The sequence below is a fragment of the Dama dama genome, chromosome 7 (genome assembly GCF_033118175.1).
Source record: "Dama dama isolate Ldn47 chromosome 7, ASM3311817v1, whole genome shotgun sequence".
Taxonomy (NCBI): Eukaryota; Metazoa; Chordata; class Mammalia; order Artiodactyla; family Cervidae; genus Dama; species Dama dama.
Window position 1 is genome coordinate 13,799,717 of NC_083687.1, and position 11,879 is coordinate 13,811,595.

The window sequence follows — 11,879 nt, forward strand, 5'->3', positions numbered from 1 at the left end:
GTCAACATTGTAACTCCCTATATACTACTTTGGTAAGAGTTGCTCATAACCTATTTCTGGTGAAACAATTTTTGATTTATAGGTTTGTATTTCTAGGGTGGAGCTTCAGGTTTGTTAACCTTGTGTTGAGAACTCATCTGTTTTAATCACATCTTAAGCATTGGTGCAACACTTTCTAGGTTAGGACAGATGAGTAAAGAGTAACTATGTTTTTTTTTTTAGTAACTATGTTTTATATATAAGCTAGTTTTTAAGGTCAGATTCTATAGTATAAAAGCTCCCGTTGCATATAAAATTTTGTATGGTGACATAAATGAGTAAACCTATGTCATTTAGTTTCCCAGTTATGAGGATGTGCATTCACATTTATAATATTAAGTAGTTAATCTAAAACGTGAGGCTTAAACAGTATTGAGTATTGCGCTGCTAGAGTTAATTGTATACAGATTCTAGGAAAAATAAAAGATGCTGGAGGCTAAAAAAAAAAACTTTAATTCATCAAAGGATTACATCAACAGGGTGAAAAGGTGGCCTGTGGAATGAGAGAAAATATTTGCAAATCATATATCTAATAAAGAATTAATATCTGGAATATATAAAGAGCTTCTATAATTCAGTAAAACCCCCAAAGACCCAACTGGAAAATGGGCAAAGGACTTCAATAGGCATTTCTCCAAAGAAGATATGTAAATGACTCATAAGAACGTGAAAAGATGTTTAACATCACTAATCATTGTGAGTTGCTTAGTCATGTCCGACTCTGTTAGCCCATGCACTGTAGCCCACCAGGCTCCTCTGTCCATGGAATTCTCCAGGCCAGAATGCTGGAGTGGATAGCCATTCCCTTCTCCAAGGGATCTTCCTGTCCAAGGGATCAAACCCCAAACTCCTGCATTGCAGGCAGATTCTTTTACAGTTTGAGCCACCAGGGAAACCCCCCGTCATTAGGAAAATGCAAATAAGAACCATGAGATGGCAGTGTCACTTCATTATCACCCCCAGTAAGACAGATGCTATGAAAAAAGAGAAAAAACACTAAAAACCCCCAGAACATAACAAGTGTTGGTGGAGACGTGGAGAAATCGCAACTTTTGTGCATTGCTAATGGGGATGTAAAATGGTGCAGCTGCTATGCAAAATAGTATGGCATTTTCTAAAAATATCAAGCATAGAATTAACATATGATCCAGTAATTCTATTTCTGGGTATATGCCCAAGGGAATTGAAAGCAGGGACACGAGCAGATACTTGTATACCCATTTTCAAAGAAGTCTATTCATGATAACCAAAAGGTAGAAGCAATATAAGCACCCATTGATGGATTAATGAATAATCAAAATGTGATATATATGTGTATGTGTATATATATATATATATATAATGGAATATTATTCAACCTTAAAAAGGAAGGAAATTCTGACACATGCTCCAACATGGATGAACTTTGAAGACATTATGCTAAGCAAAGAGAATGAGTCACAAAAGGACAAATATTATATGATTCCACTTATATTGCAATACTTAGAATAGGCAAATTCATATAGATAGAAGTATGGTGGTTTCCAAGGACTAAGGGGAGAGGAGGAACAAGGAGTTATTGTTTAATGGTAACAATTTTGGGAAGATGAAAATGTTCTAGAGATGAATAGTGGTGAAGTTTGCACAACAATATGAATGTACTTAATGCCACTGAATTATATACCTTTAGAAATGGTAAATTATATGCAATGTATGAGTTACCACAAAAAGCATAACAACTAAATGAAAAATTCATTAGAGGGGCTTAGCAGCAGATTCTAGATGGCAGGAAAAAGAATCACTGAACTCAAATATAAATTCATAGAAATTACCCAATCTGAAGATCTTTTTTTAACTGAAAACAGTGATTGGTGTTCAAAGACCTGCGGGACAACATCCTACAGACATTAGACATACAATATATGTCTAATAGTTGTATCCAAAGGGGAGTTGAGAAACTAAAGGGCAGAACTTTTATTTTAAATAATGGTCATAAAATTCCCAAATCTGATGAAAACATGAATCTGTATATCCGAGAATGCAACAAACCTTAAGTAAGATTAATACAAAGAGATCCACTCCTAGACACATCCTAGTCTAGTGTTCAAAGACAAAGAGAAAATCTGAAAGTAGCAAGAGGAAAATGACTCCACGTATAGAGAGCATTAATTAATACAACTGTTGGCTGAATCTCATCCAAAACAAGGGAGAAGACAGTGGGTTGATGTATTCAGCATGCTGAATGAAGAATTCTATATCCAGCAAAACTGTCCTTCAAAAATGAAACCAAAATAAAGACAATACTAGGTAAAAACAGGAAACATTGCTATGCTCCCTTATAAGATAGACTAAAGGAAATAATTTAGACTGAAAGGAAATGACATCAGAAAATGACCCAAATCCATAGCTGAAAATGAGGAGCTCCAGAAATTGTATATACATGGGTTAATATGAAAGACTGCATTTTTCCTTCTTTTCTTAACTATCCTAAAAACCACAAGATTATAACACTGTATTGCTATGTGATATATATGTTAAAAACTTTGTGAGTAAACTGTGAATGATATAAAAAATAAGAACCAATATTTCTAGGAAGGGACAGAAAAGCATTCAACACAGTGTGCAACAATTATAGTTTCACAACTACTAAAGCCCTCATGCCCTAGAGCCTGTGCTCCTCAACAAGAATTGTTGTTGTTCACTCAGCCATGTCCAACTTTTGCTACCCCATGGACTGTAGCACACCAGGCTCCCCTGTTCTTCACCATCTCCAGGAGCTTGCTCAAACTCATGTCCATTGATTTGGTGATGCCATCCAACCATCTCATCCTCTGTCATCCCCTTCTCCTCCTGCCTTCAGTCTTTCCTAGCATCAGGATCTTTTCCAATGAGTTGGCTCTTCACATCAGGTGGCTGAAGTATTGGAGCTTCAGCTTCAGCATCAGTCCTTCCAATGAATATTCAGGGTTGATTTCCTTTAGGATTGACTGGTTTGATCTCCTTGCAGTCCAAGGGACTCTCTTAAAGGGACCAGAGAAGCTTATCAAGATTAGGAAATGGCCACCTGAGATTAATCCACTATAAACCCTGCTCACACCCTAATCTTGTCAGAGACCCCACCTCTGAACCACTGTTATAAAACTCTTCATCATATCCTCTGGGGTTGAGACATAGCAGAAGCCTCCCTTAAAGGCAAATCACTAAAGTTATCCTTTTCTACTTCATCTACAACTCTGTCTCTGGGATTTGATTCAGGACCAGTGATAGAGAGACCAAGCTTTTGGTAACAAAACCCTCTGACACTAGCAAGTAGGTCCGGTTCAGTCTCCTGTGGGGTCACTGCTCCTTCCCTCTGGGCCCTGGTGTGCACAAGAGTTTGTGTGTGCCCTCCAAGAGCGGAGTGTCTGTTTCCCCCAGTCCTGTGGAAGTCTTGTAGTCAAATCCCACTGGCCTCCAAAGTCACATTCTCTGGGGATTCCTACTCCTCCTACCATCTCACTGTGGTTTCTCCTTTGTTTTTGGAAGTGCGGTATCTCTTTTGGTGGGTTCCAGTGTCTTCCTGGGGAGAAGGCAATGGCACCCCACTCCAGTACTCTTGCCTGGAAAATCCCATGGACAGAGGAGCCTGGTAGGCTGCAGTCCACAGGGTCGGGAAGAGTCGGACACGACTGAGCGACTTCACTTTCAGTTTTCACTTTCACACATTGGAGAAGGAAATGGCAACCCACTCCAGTGTTCTTGCCTGGAGAATCCCAGGGACAGGGGAGCCTGGTGGGCTGCCGTCTATGGGGTCGCACAGAGTCGGACACGACTGAAGCGACTTAGCAGGAGCAGCAGCAGTGTCTTCGGGTTGATGGTTGTTCAGCAGTTAGTTGTGATTTCAGTGCTCTCATGAGAAGAGGTGGGTACATGTCCTTCTACTCTGCCATCTTAAACCAATCTCTCAATTTTTGAGCTACTACTGCTATAATCTGTGTCTGAGGATTAAAAGTCATTAACGGTGGTGAAACCAGATAAAGTGTAAAACTTGCCATCTTCTACAACTTACTATGCATATTTCTTGAATACAATTTTACTTAACATATTTTTGAAATATAAGTATACATTTTAATTTAATATATTTTAAAATCAGTACATGTATACACATGACTAACAGACCGAATCCACACCTGTAAGCTTCCAAGAACCATTTACTGTGCTGACAGTAGTAGGGGTGCAGGCAGAGGGGGAATAAATAATAGTGCTTTGGGGAGCACAGTAGTGATCGATAGGGTAGGTAAAGAAGGAGCCTCATCGTGGACATGACGGCAGGAACAACTCCCCAGTACTGACATGTGCAAAGTTCCAGGTCTCCACGACAGGAACAGGAATGGCCCAGCCAACCAAACAGCCTCCCTACTTGGCTACCAAGTGCAGAGGGTGGAGGGACTCAGGCACCAGGGTGCCGGGATGGGGGAGCTGGACCCAGAGAGTAGAGTTCAGACAAGCACGTGTGTTCATACACACACACACCACCCCCACCCCCCGCTGACCACAGCATCACCCCACGTGACAAAACTGTACACAGTTGAACAAAGGTGCTCCCAGCCTCCCTGTCACCTCTTTGGCAGTGAGTCAGGCCATCCCAACTTCTGACACACAGACATCTTCATCAGTAGGAAGGCTGTCCTGTGTGGTGGGGACAGGCCTTTAGGTGAGAGCAAAGCTACTGAAGCTGTAGCATTAAGTGAACATCCCGCTGAGGATGCTGCCATTGAGTTCCAGGTTCTCCTTGTTGGCTCCATGCTTGACGGCACGGGACATTTTTTTCCCCGAACAGGTGGAAGTGATGACTGGCTTGCTGCCAGAAGGTGGAAGTCGAGACACAGGGGAGCGGTAGACTGTCCCCGAAAAGACAGGCCAAATGCTGCTGTTGGCCGTAGCATTGGACATGGTGGTAGTGTTCAGCTTGCGCACTTTGCCTGGAGTGCTGGGTGCCAGTCCTCGCCGCTTGTTGGGTGTTCACGGAGCACTGCCATAGAGCATCTCTGTCTCTGTCTGCTTGTTCTTTAGTTGTTGTTCCTGCTTGGCCCTCTCCTTCTCCAGCCGGTGCATCTCCCACTGTTCTGTTACGTACTCCATGAATTTCTGCCCATTCACCACAAATGCCTTTGAATGCTCCTGTTCCCACATTTCAATTCTTGCTTTCAACTCCTCTTCCAACTTAGGGAGTGTTTTTTGGAGCTTGGCTCTCTGCTTTTCCTCTTTTAGAAGATTTCCTCCACGATTTGTAAATCGACTTGGATCTGAAGCTTTTCTCTCAAACTCTAAGAAAAGCCTCCAGCTTTCTTCCCACTTCTGGACACCTTCAAAGAATTCTTTGTGAACCTCATAGTAGTTTCTTAACCGCACGATCTCGGCATCATGGAGCTGGAGCAGATTTTCTGTGTAGTCCTCGGAGTAGTAGGCGGCGAACGCCCGCCTCTGCTCCTGGCTGTAGAAACACTTGTCCCAGTGCTGCGCCACCTCCACTCGGATTGCCTCGATCACCTTCTTCATGTTTTGCATTTTCAGTTCTTCCAACCGATCCACTTCTAACTGCAGCGCTTTCCGGACCTTGGCCTTCGACCCAGTCATAACCGTGGCCACAGCTTCTCTTTCTTCTGCAGGTATTTGCAACCTATCCCAGAGCTCTCGTATCTGAGCACGCAGCCCCTCACACACTGCTTCATGTTGTGCTTCTCGCACTTCCAGCTGCCAGAGCAACTATCTGTAGTGTTGCAATATTTTCCAGAGATAAACAGAAGGCTTCTTCATCTTCACACACCACGTCTCTTTCAAAGCTTGTGTCCGGAGTGTGCTCTAATTCCTCCATACACAGTATGATTTGTCTCTTTATGTTAACAAACTCCTCACGCCTAGATGCCTTTGTTTCCCTCAAAGTTGCCACATGTTGTCTAAACTGGTTCAGCTCTTCTAAGCTGGGAACTGAGGTGCTGTCGATTTCATAATAGGGCATGCAAAGAATTTCACACAGTTCTTGATCTTGTTCTTGAAGAATTTTCAGTTCTTGTTTTCTCTCCTTTTTCTGTTTTCTCCTCAGTTCTACCTGAGTACGCAAATCCTTTTCTAGTTGCAAGATGGTTGTCTCTCCTTCTTCATGAAAAGGCTCAACATTTAACTCGCTGCAGAGTGTTCAGTTCTTTTTGACAGACGGCTATGCTTTTTATAAGTCTTTCCTTCAGGCTTTCCTCTTCAGCAATCATCATATCCAGGAGGTCCTTGATGTGCTTCTTTACAACCTCAGTTCTTTGTAACCGCTGGTCCTCTGGAATGCCAATCAATTCCCATATTTCCCGAAGGTGATTCAGGGCTTTCTGGAGACATAGTATGGACTCCTCTGCCAGCACCTCACTTCTCCTCATGACGGACGCTCCAAGAGGGTCCCCGACCTTCTCCATGCGGGCCGATCGCAGAAACCCCTGGCAAGCACCAGCGGCGTCCCTCCTGGTTGCAGCTGCCAGCAATTTATTTTAAGACCATACAAAAATTCTTTCAAAAATGGCACTTGGAGCATTAAAATAAATAACAATAGTAATGTATAATGATCTAATGCTATTATAACCACATACATATATACATGCATACATTAGGGAGAAGAAACACTTCTTACAATAGAATGCTGACCATTAAAGTCAGAAAGAATCATGGAGTTAGAAGGCTACCATTTAGTAGATTACACACTGAAAATTGATTTGGGCAGGAGTCATCCTCAAAAGCTAAAACTTGTTGGTAAAGGTTTGATGAGGAACAGAACATGCAGATAGTTTGAAAATACTTGTTAATGGAAAATGAAGAAATAGTAAGGTCATGGTAGAGAAACTTAGACACCTCCTTAAACAGCTGAACAGGTGATCAACATTACTGTCACTAGTAATGGTACAGATAGACATCATGCCCCTCTCCTGCCATAAGAGGAATGCAATATCATTTCTATACTATCCTTGCCAACAGTACATGATTCCAATTTAATCATGAGGAAACATTAGATTCTAATTTGGGGGCATTTCACGAAACAGCTTTTTTAAAATGTCAAGGTTATAATCTAGAAACTTTTAGAAACTGTTCCAGATTAAAGAGAACTAAAGAGACATGACATAATTTGATGTATGATACTGGATAGGTCCCTGGACCAAAAATAAATTTCCAACTTATTGAGATATCATTGACAAATTAAATTTCAGCTATTTAAAGTGTGCAATGTGATGATTTATGTGTACATTGTGAATGAATCGCCCTCCCCATGAAGTTAACACATCTATCCCCTCATATATTTACCCCCCCCCCTTTTTTTTTTTGGTGAGAAAATTTAAGTTTTACTCTTTTGGCAGATCTCAATTATACAATATAATATTATCAGCTATAGTCACCATGTTATACATTAGATCCCCAGGCCTTATTCATCTTAAAAATGGCAGTTTGTGTACACTTTTACCAACCTTTCCTTATATCCCCCACCCCACACCTCCAAGCCCCTGGCAATCACTTTTCTACTCTGTTTCTATGAGATTGACCCAACACCCAGATGCCTGATATAAATAATACCATATAGTATTTCTCTTTCTCTATCTGGCTTATTTCACTTAGCATGATGCCCTCTGGTTATACCTATGTTGCTGCAAATGACAGGATTTCTTTATCCCACTATGTAAGTAAATACCACATTTTCAATCTTTTTTTTTTAACTTTTGATTTGGAGTACAGCCGATTAACAATGTTGTGACAGTTTCAGGTGGACAGCAAAGGGACTCAGCCATACACATACATGTATCCATTCCTCCCCAGACTCCCCTCCCATCCAGGCTGCTACATAACTTTGAACAAAGTTTCATGCTCTATATAAAGTTTCATGTTGGTTATCCATTTTAAATGTAACAGTGTGTACATGTCCATCCCAAACTCCCTAACTATCCCTTCCCCCTAGAAACGATGTGTGTTCCCTAAAATACCACTTTTTCTTTATTCATTCATCCAAAAAAATTATTTACTACAAAGTACATTATGGGACAATTGGTGAAATATAAATAAGATCTGGAGATTAAAATATCATATCAGTGTTAACTTCCTGATTTTGATAATTATACTATGGTTAAGGAAGAGACTATCCTTATTCTTGTGACATAAACACTTAAGTATTTAGGGATCAAGAGGTATCATGCCTACAATTTACTTCAAATGGTTCATAAAAACAATGTGCTTATATTATTGTTTTTCAATTGTTCAGTTGCTAAGTTCTATCCAACTGTGCGACCCCATGGACTGCTGCATGCCAGGCTTCCCTGTCCCTCACTATCTCCCGGAGTTTGCCCAAGTTCATGTCCATTGAATCAGTGATGCCATCCAACCATCTCATCCTCTGTAACCCTCTTCTCCTTTTGCCTTCAGTCTTTCTCAGCATCGGGGTCTTTTCCAGTCAGTTGGCTCTCCGCATCAGTGGCCAACGTATTGGAACTTTAGTTTCAGTATCAGTCCTCCCAATGAATAGTCAGGGTTGATTTCCTTTAGGATTGACTGGTTTGATTTCCTTGCAGTTCAACGGACTGTCACATCTCTAGCACCACAGTTTGAAAGCATCAGTTCTGAGCTGAACCTTCCTTATGGTCCAAGTCTCACATCTGTACATGACTACTGGAAAAACCATAGCTTTGACTATAGGGACTTTTTCAGCAAAGTGGTGTCTCTGCTTTTTAATATGCTGTCTAGGTTTGGCATACCTTTCCTTTCAAGGAGCAAGCGTCTTTTAATTTCATGGCTGCAGGCACCATCAGCAGTGATTTTGGAGCCCAAGAAAATAAAATCTGCCACTGCTTCCACTTTTTTCCTTATATTTGCCATGAAGTGATGGGACCAGATGCCATGATCTTAGTTTTTTATTGTTGAGTTTCAAGCCAGCTATTTTTCACAAAGCCAGTTTAAAATGAAATGTCAAAGAAAGGCAATTGATGATGACAGCCTTGTATTATATTGTTTTACTTGAATTATCCAATGTGTTAGAACACAAATTGTGTGTGCATGTGTAAAAATGAATGTGGACTGAAGTGTAATGTAAGCAAAACTGAAAGAGCATCTTACATTTTCCCAGCCTAAAAGGGCATCTAAATAAGATGTGGCTCTCAATGTCACCAGCTTCCTCTATTTGCATCCTGTACTCATTCTGATGCCATCAAGGAAGAATTCTTATCTTGTGAGTACTTTTGGAAACTAAAGGAAGGCTATGAACATTTTGAAAAGAGTAAACATATTGTTTACCAAATAAACCTGTTGGGAAGAAAACTTTGTATTCTGCACAGATGGAGCCCCTGAGATGCTTGGTAAAGCATCTCATTTTACTACTTTCATAAGAAAGGAAACTTCTTCACAGCACTCATTGTCTTTCTACTTAGACAAGCACTGGCAAAAAGATTCTTCTAACAGCCCTGAAAAAGAGATTTTGTCAATAGCCACAAATGCCATCAACTTTATCAGAGGCAGATCTTTGAGTCAAATGCATTTAAAATTTGTTTTGTGAAGATATGAGAGCAAAATATAAATTCCTTCTGTACCACATGGAAGTTTGCTGGTTTTCATAAAGATATGCCTTCAAGCACATTTTCAAACTAAGGGCAGAATTTTTACTTGAACAGAAAATTTAAAAACAAAGAAGAAAAAGAAAATCCACTCTTGGGACATTATAAGAGTTTTGTTTTTCATGTATGGCTTACCTGACATATACTTTTGATCATGTGAATGAGTTAAACCTTTCAATTCAATGTTATGAGGTCAATGTTATAAATGCTTCTTAAAAATTTAAAAAACATTTCAGTTAAGTGATTAATAAGGAAGAAACTGGAAGATATGCTTTTCTAAGACAGAGTTGTAATATAAAATTCTGTCAAATTTTTTTGAAAAGAGAAATCTGCAAATTTCTGGAACACTTTAGAAGTCTTTCAAAAGTTATTTCTACCTTATGGCTTCTAAGTTGAACCACAGATATGCAGTCCATTTCTTTCTTAAATAAACTGAATCAAAGATGTTAAGATGTTGATCTATCCAAATATGAATTCATTCATCTTTGAACAAAAAACTACAGTTGAAGTTTTAGCTCAAACATACTGGAAGAATTCTAATATTCCTTGAAAAAGTATTGTTCTTGCCTTGATTCAAAAAACTGTTGAAGGTTTAACTTCATTTGCAAAAATAAACCTTTTAAAAAATATTTAATTTCATTTTTATTTGGGTGCACCAGGTCTTAGTTGTGGCATGCAGATCTTTGGTCTTCATTGCATCATGCAGGATTTTTAGTTGCAGCTTGTGGGACCTAGTTCCCTGACCAGGAATGGAACTCAGGCCTCTTGCATTGGGAATATGGAGTCTTAGCCACTGGACCACCAGGGAAGTCCTTTCCTGCTTTTTTTTTTTTTTTTTTTTTAAATCTTTGGTCAGTTATCTCAATTCTTTTCCCACACCTGACCTGTTCTAGAACCCTGCCCAACATGCATGCACAACTTTTTGCTAAGATGGATTCCACCACAGAAACCTGTAGGGGTTTGTCCACACTTACTATGGGGTTGTGCCCCCTCTTTTTTTGACCCCTAAGGGAGCCTTCCTGCACATGTGCAGACAGGGAAGTTTTCCTTGATCTCAGGAGTGGTGATTTTATCTCTTTATTTCAGCACAGCTCAGCTCTGTCCTTGGAGTGTCTGGAGAAAGCAAAGCTTCAATTTTACTCCAGTTGAAAAACACCAGCTTTCCAGTCCAGGGGCCCATCCATCTCCTACCTCAGTGCCATTCACTGGAAAAAGAGCAGGCCTATGGGAGAACATAAGGTCAGACTTGAATTTATGGGTGTGAAGTTGTTGCAGGGAAAAGCCCACTCTGACTCCATATTGGAGGTGCTTCTTAGACTTGCTTTTCATTACTTTTGTTATTATAATCATTTGTAAGTCCTGCCTCAGAGAATCCTGCTCCTCTGGCTGACTGTTAAAGCGCCTTTGTTCAGAGTCCTGTCCACCTGTAGATGGCAAGAGGTAAGAAATTAACACATCCCCTGTCTGAGGCTTGCTATTCTAGGAGATCTTTGCAAGATCAATGGCCTTTTTATTTGGTTTCCTCACCTCCCCTCATCGCTGATCTATTAAAAAAAAAACCTGGCAAGATAGTTATTTTGAGATAATAGTCTGCCAGCTTCTCAGTTAATCAGCTCTCCAAATGAAGTTGCATTCCTTGCCTCAAGCCCTGATCTCCGGTCATTGGCCTGTCCCGGGGCGAGCAGAGGAAGCTTGGATTCCGGTAACAAGGTGACACCGAGGATGCTCAGCAAACTTCTGGCCCCACTGGTCTGAAGATCAGAAGAGAAGCTTGGCATGGGAAGCCATCTGTGTCCGTACGGTAAGAGGCCATAGGCAGCTCTCCTTTTCCTCTGGACCTTACTTCAATATCTATAGAGGTTGCACTGTTTCTCTACGTTGGAGATAACAGCAGTGAACAAGGTTGGGTGCGTGTGCCTTCAAACCATTTTACCCATTACCTCTCTAAACTTGTTCTTAATCTGTAAAATTAAGACAATGATGAGATTGAGAGAGGAGTTGATGCAATGCCACTTGGCTTTTTCTGTTTTTCACGTTTGTTTCTGGTCCTCTAGAGCCAGAAGACTAGATACCAGGTTACTCTCGCTTTTATGGTCCTTCCGCGTCGGGTCTTCTGCGCAGGCGCCCTGGACCGCCCCGGGGCAGGGTGGGGGTGGGGCGGGCCCGAAGCCGAGCAGGTCTTCCCCGGGGCCAGGGCCCGCGAGGGGTGGAGGGAATCAGGCTGTCCTGACGTCATCAGGCTGCGCGGCCCGCAGG

General features: G+C 41.1%; 1 protein-coding gene across 1 annotated transcript; it reads right to left on the bottom strand.

Annotated features, from left to right (window-relative positions):
- Positions 1–4,586: 4,586 nt before the first annotated feature.
- Positions 4,587–6,435, bottom strand: LOC133059466 (protein regulator of cytokinesis 1-like). The gene is given in 3 exon segments (XM_061146607.1): positions 4,587–5,763; positions 5,765–6,188; positions 6,190–6,435. Coding segments are annotated over 3 exon segments (1,680 nt in total). The 5' UTR covers positions 6,423–6,435; the 3' UTR covers positions 4,587–4,740.
- Between the last annotated feature and the right edge of the window lie 5,444 nt (positions 6,436–11,879).